Raw genomic sequence first — 12,388 nt, forward strand, 5'->3', positions numbered from 1 at the left:
CTATTTGCTACATCATTAATTTAATGTGTTTAATTTTCTTCTTTTGCTAAGAATTGTGAATAGAGTACTTAACTGAAAATTGATAAGAAAGAAAGTACTATGTAGTAGTTGCATGTCAATTAATTATGCTTATAATATCTGTGAACATATAAATATTATACATACAAATTGGTATATATATGGTATAAGTAGAAGTTATCACTGTCATTACAGCAAAAGAATAACCAAAAATAACATGTTATTATCAATGAACTGACTCATCAAAAACCACCACAATGAAAGCAGAGGTGACACTTGAGAAACATTTACAGGACCACTTACTATATATATATCTGCATCAGATCTTGTTCATATACAAAATAGAAATTTTATATAAAACAACCACAATATATTGTTGTTTCTGATTCCAAACAATGACCAAGTTAGCCTAAAAATTTATGAGGCTAATACATATAAAAAAGAATAAGTTAACCCAAAACTCCCTAAATTTACATTAGGTTAGTAATTTGTCATTTTTGCTCATTTAGTTGTTAATATTCATATTAGGCTATTTACATAGATATAAGATATTGTTCACATAAATATAATGTATACATGACATAATTTAATTGAGTCATGTAAATAAATTATTTATAAATAAAACTAAAATTTAAAATTATTACTTTAAAGTAAAAAATAAAAATATTTTTTTTTGTCTTTTTATCTTCTTTTTTTTTCCCTTTTCTTTCTTTTAAAAACCCTAATTTCCTAACCAAATCTCTCCTTCTTTCTCTCTCTACAACCTCCACATGCACCATCATCTTTCCCCATTTTTCTTTCTTCTTCCCATCTCCGGCCATCGTCTTCTCAATTCCAATTCTATCATCAACATAAAGTAAAAATGTGTTTACAAAGTGAAATACACTCTTTAAATCTTAAGATCTCAACTTCAAATATCGTCTAGTATTGCTCCAGAAAAAGACTTAACAATATACCTGCACATTCAAAAAAATCATTAATGAATAAGCACGTTAGACTTGTAAAGAATAACCTACCATATTGCAAACACATCAAAAAAAAAAAAAAATCAAGTTTTTAATTATTCAAATATCAAATAAATTTTATAAAATTAAATTTAAAATTAAACATTACCTAAACTATACTACAGTTATAGTAAATTATACTAAACTTTTGTTTTTCTAAACTATTAAACTTACACTTAAAGTTTTGTTTACCTAAACTACATACATATATTTTTCTGGTAACAAACTAAACATTAACATTAAAATTAAAATACTAAAAAAAAATTTATGAATATTTTTAAGTCAAAATATACTAAGTACATCTTCTAAAACTTTTAAGCAATGCATACTACAATATCACTAAAAATAAATTAAATTTCACAAAAAATAAAAAATAAAAATAAAATATACATAGCTTATATTTTCAAAAACATAAAAATTACATAACTTTATCAAAATAAAATTCTAATTGTTGACTCAGAATTTGGTCAACTGACAGCAGAGTCTTATTTATGATTGATAATCACCACATGTAAATAAGAACAATAAATAGTAAAGATGACACATAGATTTATAGAGGTTCCACCCCCTTGTTTAGCGGGTAATGACCTACTTCCCTTTTAGTTGTAATTACTCTTGAGATAATACCATGCAGATCATAGGTAAAAATTTTATAATTTTTAGCTATGACTCTCTTTAGTATTACAATTGTGAGAACAATGTGTTACAGATCAAGCACTGGTAAGGTTTTGTCAAGGACTTGAGAAGAGACTTGACTGATTGTCTAGGAGGCATAGATAGAATGTGAAACTTGTGAGAATGAAGCTTCACACGGGTAGGAGACCTTTATGGAGAATGAAAGGAGACTTTGGCTTTAGTGTTTGTGGAATGACTCAGACTTTGAGAGTGAACTAATGCCCTTTATATAGTGTAGAGTTTACAAAAAATCCTAACCCAATTAGGTAAAGATATCCCTTTAAAATAGAGATATTAACATATTTTTATCTATTATTTAAGTTACAAAAAAAAGATAACTAATTTCCTTAAAAATAAGACTAGTATCTCGAGGAAATACCCCTATTTTCGTGGGTTATTGGGCATGTCCCGTTACATTGCTCAGTGTTCGGAGTTATCTGCATAACTTGGCTGGCCATCCCTATTTTTTAGGGCCTAGCCAACCTATGATCTCTTATGCCTGACCAGGTATTGTTCCTGCACCCTTGGTATGTGCCTGCCAACTTTTCTAGCTTCTTTGTACAACTTTCCTTGTAAAGACCAAACTTCCTTGGTCGAACAAGCCCTTTTTGATCCGACAGTCACTCTTTGGACAACCAACCTATGCTCAAGACTTGGCCGGCCTATAACCTTCCTTTGGCTAGCTAGACCTGCTCCCTTTGGTCGACTAGATATGGTTGGTCAGGGCCATGACAACCTGCTTAACTCCTTTTGCTTATTGCTTGATTGCTTTAGAGCCCTTGACACTTGACATGCCGTGTAAGGTAACTTTGTCCTGTTGTTAACGAGTTATATTCCACGTGTCATCAGTCTTGACTATGTGGACATGCCACGTCTGGTGGACAAAATTTGGGATAACATTTACTCTCTAAGTCCATGTTCGTATGTTGTACGGATATGGACTTTTCAGCTCTTGTCTTGATTGTAGTAGCCTCTATCAAGCAGTCTTGTCTGGCCAAGCATCGAGCTTTTCGAATGATGTGCTTTTGAACCTTTGATCTTCTCTCTCCATATATGCCTCATCTTCTCTTCTTCGTCATCTCTTCTTTGATTCTGCCATTAATTAGTTTCAAGCTTTTTAATTCTCACGTTTTAAGGTAGTTTTTTCACATTATAATCTGCTTGATAGCTTTGGGATACATAATGTTTGATTTGATGAACAAGATCAAGTTTTAGACTGGTATCTTGTTAGAGACCTTGTTCGACTCTTAAATCTTGTTTAAGAACTCTGACTAATACTTAGATCTTATTTAGGAACTCTGTACACGACTTAGATCCTACGTCAAAAATCTGTACCTGACTTAGATCTTACGTTAAAACTCTGCCTATGGCTTAGATCCTGCATCGAAACTCTGCCTATGACTTAGATACTGCATTGGAACTCTGTCTATGACTTAGAACCTTCATAAGAACTCTGTCTATGACTTAGAATCTTCATAGGAACTCTATTTATGACTTAGAACCTTCATAACCTTACCTTAGCCCCTTTTAGGAGCTCTGTCCGGTATGTTACGGGCTAAATCTTCTTGAATGGTTAGTGGCCTTTCATTGGCTATCTGGTTCATGATTCTTGATTTATACTTTGTCAGCTTTGTATTTCACATACTTCATCTTTTGTTCTTGTATGGCCTTTAGGCTCTTTACTTTTGAATAATGTTCGCGTATGGCCTTAGGGCCTTTTACTTTTGGACAGACGACTGACCTTGCGGTCTTTAATCCTAATTTTAACTTCTTTTGCTAGACATGCAGCTGTCCAGGCAACTTATGTCTAATCTGAAGTGTGCCATTCACACTTACTTAACTTTCAATTTTTTGCTTATCAAAACTCTAAATTTTGCTTAAGTTTAGCTGTGCTTGTTCGATGTTGTACGATGTGGGTGCCCCCAAGTGACTGAGCAGACTTATGGTCTCTTGGTGATCACTTGCAATTCACCAAGTATTATAAACCGGTGCCTGTGCATTTTCTTGCAGGGACCTGTTTGTACGCATGTGGAACTAGAAATGAGTAACTTTAAGAAGTTATCTTGTTAGCTAGTTGTTTGACACAATATTAAATTGAAATACCATTTTTATTCATTAATTGGTCTTAAATGTGTGTTGTTGCTATGCAACGTACATTTTTTGTGTAACAAAAGCTTATAAATCAGAGCCTGCTTTTGAAACCACATTTTGGCTAACCCTACGTGGCATACCGCGCAAGGGCCATCACTAAAGAGGGATGGTCATATAGCTCTTTAATTTTTGGCCACCTTTGCAGGGCATACCTTGGAAAGGCCATCACTGAAGAGTGATGGAAACTTAGCTATTTTTTAAATTTCTGGACAGTGAAGCATTACTACTGAAGAGTAGTATTTTGTATAAGTGGGCTATTGGTAGTACTTACCGAGATGTTTTCCATTCCAGTATCTTGGTAGGAGAGCTAACTCTATGTTTTCATTGTACTCGCCAAACTTGCATGCACCTTTACTTATTATCTTGTAACTTGGTGCAGACTTTTTTAATTTAGAATTGACTATGTTGATGGGAGGCACGACCTGCTTGACATGTGATCAGGAGCCAAAAGGTTTTCCTTTGATCTTCTTGGCCATCTTCCGCACCTCATCGATGCGAGAGTCAATGTTCTTTACAAAAGAGTTTAGTAAAATCATCTCGAATGTGCAAGGGCCCTTTTGCATCAGAAAATGAAACAAAGCAAAAAACTCAAGAATAATGAAAAATGCATAATAAGTCAACAAACAAACATAAGAGACTCTGGTCCGCGTTCAACCATTGACATCGTTGTATTTTAAATTCCTGAGAACAAACTGTGTAATGTCCCCACACTCTAGAAAACTACCATACTAGAAGAAACACGGGTAGTTCATCAAGGTGAATGGATCTACCTAGAGTTTTGTGAGGGTGGAATGAAGTGAATGGACTCTCTACTATATCATTTACTCTAAGCAAGTAGTCATTGACTGAATACTGGAGATGATCCAGTTTTAGAGATTAAGGATCGAACCCATCCTTTGCAACACGATCAAACTCCTCCAAATGAGGAGCATGTGTCAAATGGAAGGGAGAATTACCTCTACCGAACGTGCTAGCACCTAGAGTATGTCTATCTAAAAAGATGGCAGCGAAACAGACTTATAGCTCCCTAGCCTTATTCAGGGGTTCTAGATTCCTCCTCGTCCACTCCTCCATCCAACACTTATCTTTCTTGACGGCCTACTTTACCCAATTTGCAACTATCTCAACAATGGCCTCCTTTACATCGTATGGATTGGAGCAAATCCCACAAGAATTGGGAGGAGTTATGTTCTGGTGTGGGGATAGCAGCCTAACCATCCTAAGCTTCTCCATGATCATCGAACCTTCTACTTTTAGTTGCTCCGGATCCATACTGCAATAGAACTTTTACCTCTCTCAGAAAAGAGGACCATGCAGAGCAAGGAAAGTTATCTGAAAAGTAGATAAGTAAAGGTTGGATAAAATTCCTTAAAATCTGGAGGGTTATTTAAAGGGAAATAAGTGGGTAAAGTTTGGTACTTACCCGTGACATTATAGTCCAATGTGAGAGTCAGATGCCTCTTCAGTGGAAACTCGAACATGAAGAACTAGTATTCTGTGAAGTCGTGGGGGTGTTTCTAATAGCTGGTTGGACATACCACCTTCAATGCGTAGAAGCCAATCTTGGTCTTGTCCTTCCTCATCATATTTGACTCCAATCTATAAAAATACAAGATCTCTTTCGAAGACAGGAGCTCTATAGATTGATCTTTACAAAGAATATATCGTTTGTCATCTCGCATACCTAGGTTTCACACAGTTTCTTGAGGTGCGTAACATGCATGAACCAAAGGACTCATGACAAGTGCATTCTAATTAGGGAAAGTGAAAGGTTTGCGGGCCTTCACAACCTATTGCCTTGGAATTCCAAAAGGTCGAACCCGTTCACAGTTCCGCACTCAACAGTGAATCTGAAAGGAAGCTGCAAGTCTCCATGAATCTTGAACCCTAAAGGCTTGTGAGGTAAATATTATCTATGTTTATGGATTAGTGACACATGTACTTCCAAGGCTTAAAATTAACTAAGATGGGCCCATTCTTAGGCCCAATTAAGTTAATGGATCGACCCATAAGGGATTGGGGTTACGACTTCAGTTCCGACCACAAGTCCAACTCATAGACATGATAAAGCTGAACCATATTGGTCCCAGAAGGACCATTTGCCTAGAAGACAAAAGGTCCATTAAAGTGTATCCGGATACCTTCATGGGGTAATCCGAAATAGGCAACTGAAGAGACATTTGGAAACCATCCTACATGGCATCCTCTAGACACATGGTCCTACCACGTCAGAAGTTTGTCCCCTACGTCAGACATGTTAGTGCGCGCACTACCAAAAGGAGCATACTTTTTGTCCAACACCATATTCTCTAACATACATTGTACACAACGGGCTGCGCATGACACCTGTCACTATCAAAATGGTTCCCACACGTACAAACGACCGTTATCTCATAAAGTGGGCATTATTTAACTGACCCAAAGTCAATAGAAATTGTATTCTATCTCATCACTGGGCTTATTTAACAAATTAAACCATAACAGGTTTATCCATAAATTTAACTCAAGCCTATAAATAGGACATTGCCTTTTCATACAAAGGGTTCGAAAATCATTTCGCAATTCAAGGGCTAAAAAGTAGGGTTGAACTTTGGCAAGAATACTCTTGTGTAATAATACTCTAAAGCTTTTCAAACTTAATAATATTGACTCGAGAACTTAGGCTCATTAACACCTGATCAACCACGTAAAAATTCGTGTTGCATTACCTTTAATTTGTTCTTCTTTAGACATAATTTATTTCTTAATTGGTTTTCGAGAATCTCTGTAAACAAAAATAAAATTAATATGTATTTTAAATTAAAATACTTGGCACCACAAAGTAGTCCTATTAACTCTTTGGTTGTGCCTAAAAATGAAACTTGTTAGAGATTTATGGTTTGAAGTTGGGCACGACACTCTAGCTTCTAACATGCCATGTTATCGTGCAAAAAAAAGTACCTTATGGCATGCCGTCAATTTTCATATCCATTAATCTTTTTTCGGCACGACAGAAGTTACGGAATTTCTTTTCTTATAGTGCGAGTTTTCACTTATAAATAGAGAATTTTGTCATTGTAAAAGTTTTAACCTTAGTATAACTTGCTCTGGATTAAGATTTCATCCTCAATCTTTCTCTGTATTCCGAGTGAGGAAAATTCCAATCAATATATAGATATAATATACAATGTTTAAAGCCTTTGTTTTAATTAAGAAAGAGTTAGGGGGGAGTTATTAATTAAAGAGATGAGATTGATGAGGGGAATGATGAGATTGTTTTGTAGTGGCGTGGCTGCTTCTATGCCCTTCAATTCAATTCAATTCAATCTAATGTTTCTTCCTTCCCATGAGAAAGGAGGTATAGCTAGCTAGCTAGCTAGGGTGAGCGTGTGGCTTCTTGTTTGAAATCACGTGCATGCATTGTATACCCACCAATAACAAACCAAGTAAAATTCATGACTCATTTCTTTGTGTGGGGCCACCAGACTTACTGACAAAGTTGATCTTGATATGCCACCAACACAAAATTGGAAGTTAATCTCCAACAATTTTATTAAAAAGAAAGATAATGCAACAAACAAAGTCTTATTCAAATTATAAATGAATTACTTCAATTCAAGGCACAAAAGCATTCTTGTTTCAAACAGTATAGTTGGGCCCAATTCACATCCACGCCAATATCACGTAGACTTTCGATATAAAATAATAATAAATGCTATTTCAAACTTTATATTTTTTAAAAATTATTAATTAAACTTAAATGACAAAATCTACACTATATTTTTCAAAATAATTAAAATAAGATTCTAAACTCAATTTTTAATAATTTTATTTTTTAATATAATTAACTTTAAGACAAAATCTAATACAGACAAATACAGAAAATAATTACAGTTTTATAATAACATCTCTAGATCAAATTATTATTAAGTTTTATTTTAACAAAAATCAGTTCAAGATCCTATTTGTATAATTTTAGAAAATACAGGATCAATTTTATTATTTAACAAAATAGAGGGTCCAATTAGTAACTTTTGTGAAACACAAGGTCCAAAGTAGTATTTACCCATTTTAAAATTTTTAGTTTTGATACAATTTATTGGGTCTTATTCTTCTACTTTGTTGGATCATTCACTTTAAATTTAAGCCCTCACGAAACTTTGTACTAATATAATAAGTATAACACTTATATTTAAGATAACTTTTATTTATTCTGAGATTTAAGTTAATACTCCAACACATACCAATGCAATATTTGTAATTGGTTAACAATTTTTATTATGATTTAATAAATTTAAATGTGTGAAACTTTATATTAAGAACTAGTTTCTTAAGACAAAAAAAGTAATAAATTAAGTAGACTTTCGCACCTTGCGAAAACCATACTGTTGGACCAATAGAATACGTCGACCACAATATTAAGTAGAGTTTTGATATAAGACACTACTTTCTAAACTTTTGGCTCTAATATAATTTGTTGGACCCTGTTCTTTCACCTTATTAAGTGATCCGTTTTAAGTCTAAGTCCTCACGAACCTCATACTAATAAAATATGTATAACACTTATATTCAAGTCAATTCTTATCTATTCTTCTAAATTTAAATTGATACCCTAACACATATAAATGTGACATTTATAATTAATGAACAATTTTTAATATAATTTATTAAATTAAAACGTATAAGACCTGATATTATACTATATAATATTTCTTAAGAAGAAAAAAAAGGTAATAAATTACTTTTTAACACTCTTTAATTAGTTTGGCCCCCACCTAATTCTCTTCTCTTTCTCTTTCTCTTTCTCCCAAATGCTCAACTATATCCTCTCACTCTCTTTTTCTTTGTCTCCTCACTTCTTCTGCAACTTGGCAACAAGAAGAGGTATGTGTTTTCCTCACTCCCCATTCTTTTCCACAAACCTTTCTCAAAATTAATAAATATTTCTCAAATGAAAGATATTTTTGTGTTTTTATGGTAAACATTATGGGATATAGAAGCTAGCATATGGTTGGTTAATCATAAACACTTTTTCTGAGTTTTTCTTTTGGTTGCTTCACTTTTTCAGGTATGGTATTATGATATTCTGTGTTTTGAGGCAATAAGCTTTTTTCTTAAAAGCTTAGAAAAACAAAAACAAAAAACAAAAATCAAAGTTAGTGAAATCTTATAATGCCAGTTCCACTAGCACCATATCCATCACCACCAGCAGCAGCACCATATACAACTCCACCTTCAAATGGTATCTTAAAATCTCTTCATTCAATAATAATGTAACATTTCATTTCATTTCTTATCTCTTTCTTATACTAACATAGCTTATGTTATTGGATATTCATTCAATTGTTACAAATCTCAAGTTAAAAAAAATAACACTTTAATTATGTGAATAATGTTGAGCAGGTGCACAAAGCCAACTAGTATGCTCTGGATGCCGGAATCTTTTACTGTATCCGGTCGGGGCTACCTCGGTATGCTGTGCTGTTTGCAATGCAGTCACAGCAGTACCGCCACCCGGTGAGTTTGTTATTTCAAACTCCCTTTATTTCTTTAGAGAAAACTAATTCTGTTCTGTTTTCTTAACTAAAATTTAAACCAAAATATAGGCACAGAAATGGCTCAGCTTGTGTGTGGAGGTTGCCATACTTTACTAATGTACATAAGAGGAGCAACAAGTGTGCAATGTTCTTGTTGTCACACTGTTAATCTTGCCTTGGAAGGTATTTATTATTATTTTAGGGGGTTTTTAGGGGTTGATTCGAACTTGGGAACTTCTCTTTTTTTCTCGGTTTTTTATATTTTGAAGTGTGGTTGAAATGCATAATGTGACAGCAAATCAGGTGGCACATGTGAATTGTGGGAATTGCAGGATGTTGCTGATGTACCAATATGGGGCAAGATCTGTGAAATGTGCAGTTTGCAATTTTGTGACATCAGTTGGGGTGAGTAGTGAGTACACATTAATATTCATTTTCATTACACAAATATTATGTGCTATAAAAATGGTAACACAACTAAACTCTTCATCCTACTATCTATACTTCCCTTCTTCTATATTTTCATACAAAAATTCTTTGGTTTTTTATTTTTGTTACCCCTTTTTACCCCTTGTTCAAGTTTACCATTACCGAATTTATAGATAGATACTATTTTGGATTTTGTGTTTTATTAAAATTATTGATTAAACTATTTATTTTGTTAAATGACAAATCGAGTCATGTATTTTTCAAAATAGTACAAAATAATACACTAAGTTTAATTTTCGTCATTTTTTTCAATAAAACCAACCTAAACTTAAAGTCAATTTCTAGCATGAACAATGGTAAAACAAATAGCTAGAATAGTTATAATACTTTTAAATCAGATTATTAAATTTTATTTTAACAAAAATTAAGCTAATAATAATATTTTGTACAATTTTAAAAAAACAAAGGGTTCGAATTGTCAAAAGATATGCAATTAATATATTTATAAAATATAAAGTTCAAAATAATATTTACGTAAAACATATCAATATCTAAGCACATCACACTTTCTTTGAATCAAAGAAATATATTTTGTTAATGGTAATAATTTAGGGGACAAATAAGGAATACTCATTAATGTTTGGTTATAAGATATTGAGTGATGTTTGGTCTTATATGTATGCAGGTCCCAACAACAACCACAACTGAACAGAAATTCAATGGCTAAAAATATCAAACACTTGAAATGAATTGATGATCATATCATATCATATCATGTCATGAGGCTATAACTATATAAGAAGAAGATGATATGTCAAATAATCAGAGAATTTTTTTTCTCTTCTCTAAGTGATCTCATCCATTGTATAGAGTTTTTTCTTCTTCTTTTTTTTTTTTCCCACTTTTGTGTGACCCTTCCAAAAGAATAAGTAGTTTTCTTTTTTCTTATGTGAGAATGACTTTTAGAGTGTGAGTGTTCATGAAAATCTTCGGATAAGGATAAAACTATGTCACCAATTTTCTTTTTCACGTTATTGTTTGGACAAATTTGCTGTATTGGATTAATTAATGTCATTCTTATATTGAGAAAATGAAAAGGAAAAAAAATTTCTTTTGAAAGAGGTTTTGATATATATGCAATTTGCATTGTGAAAATGGTCCAAACAAGTACATATATAGATTAGTGGTTAGAAATTTGATTATGATGCTCAGTGAATTGATCTCATCTAAGAAAGTTACAGTTGGGTTTTGGGACCAGAAGAGATATTTTTTAGAATGTAAAATTGATGTTGTGGACTCCTCCAATTCCAAAGAAATACTTGTACTACTAATTACATGAAAGGTTTAAAATATATGATTTTGACTTGCATATATATGTATATATATACATATAATATCAGTATATCTCATTAATAAATTAAGATTCTATAGGAACTATTTGAAAATTGATATCATATATGTGCTCAACACCATAATGTATATAGTACAAATTAATATTGGGTCTAATGTTAATGTTATTGTACATTTTCATTATACCAATTACGGTAAAACACGTCAAGTAGTGTTATTGGTGTCACCATGCATAGAATTTATATGTATATATTTTGATAAAATCACCAAAGTTTATTGAGGAGGAATTAATCCTTCCAACCAAGGCATTTTATTTTTGAATAATTAACTTGCCTTTTGAATTTTTAACACTATTAAGTTGCGTCCTTTATAGTACACAACTCGTTAATAATATCTTTCGAAATATAACTTTTATAATGCAGACGCAATTCTTTTATCATCTTCTTTTTAATTTTATTGGTAGTTGATATATAAATGGATACAAATTAAATATTTTAACTCTTTTTACTTTAATGATTAAAAAACTAAAAATTATTATATAAGAAAAAAGTATTCTATTTTATTATTCATTAATGTAAAAAGGGTGAAGGGTATTTAATCAGTATCTATTTATCAACTACCATCTACTACCTCACTCATTTTACGATAAAATTGAATAAAATGTGATGGAAAGAATATGTTATCATAAAAGTTATATTTTAAGAGATATTATTAACAAGTCATATACTATAAGGGGCATAACTTGCAATGTAAAATGTTTAGGAAATAAAAATACTAATTATTTTTCATTTTTAATGTACAGTTGTGTTGCGTTATTACTTTTTATTAAGAAACTATTAGAAATTGTCCTGACAATGTGTAGAAAATAATACTATATACAAAATAAATGTATTATATATTATTTTCATTGTCAATTAATTTTGAGATGAAATCTTATATACCATAATGACACACTTTCAAATTCTAACAGAAATAATTTCACAAAAAAACATAACATAATTAACAATTCATGCATCACTCTCAACAAAAAGACAAAGAAACCAAGCTGCAAGGACCATAGAATACCCTTTTAGCAATACTCCAAAAAGCATGAAGAAAAAAATTAAAAAAACCCCAAAAAAAAGCATAGCACTAAGTAATATCAATAATGCAAATTAAAATCAAATTCCACATATTTTGATTTAAAATAGAATGTATGTATGAATTACACCAAGTGACCATCATACTATTATTATAGAATAGAAT

At 32.0% G+C, this 12,388-nt stretch overlaps 1 protein-coding gene across 1 annotated transcript; it reads left to right on the forward strand.

Moving 5' to 3' along the window:
- Window positions 1-8,562: 8,562 nt before the first annotated feature.
- LOC115716485 (protein LOL1) lies at window positions 8,563-10,912 on the forward strand. Its single transcript, XM_030645296.2, has 6 exons — window positions 8,563-8,711; window positions 8,896-9,069; window positions 9,231-9,344; window positions 9,434-9,547; window positions 9,660-9,769; window positions 10,479-10,912. Exons 2-6 carry the CDS (start codon window positions 9,000-9,002, stop codon window positions 10,518-10,520), a joined length of 450 nt encoding a protein of 149 aa, XP_030501156.2. The 5' UTR covers window positions 8,563-8,711; window positions 8,896-8,999; the 3' UTR covers window positions 10,521-10,912.
- The last annotated feature ends 1,476 nt before the right edge of the window (window positions 10,913-12,388 follow it).

This window comes from Cannabis sativa, chromosome 5 (assembly GCF_029168945.1).
Source record: "Cannabis sativa cultivar Pink pepper isolate KNU-18-1 chromosome 5, ASM2916894v1, whole genome shotgun sequence".
In the NCBI taxonomy this organism is placed as follows: Eukaryota; Viridiplantae; Streptophyta; class Magnoliopsida; order Rosales; family Cannabaceae; genus Cannabis; species Cannabis sativa.

Coding starts and splice junctions, on each gene's coding strand:
- LOC115716485 (XM_030645296.2), top strand. CDS start 9,000: ATGCCAGTTCCACTAGCACCATATCCATCACCACCAGCAGCAGCACCA. Junction 9,345..9,433: donor CACAGCAGTACCGCCACCCG/GTGAGTTTGTTA, acceptor ACCAAAATATAG/GCACAGAAATGGCTCAGCTT. Junction 9,548..9,659: donor TGTTAATCTTGCCTTGGAAG/GTATTTATTATT, acceptor ATAATGTGACAG/CAAATCAGGTGGCACATGTG.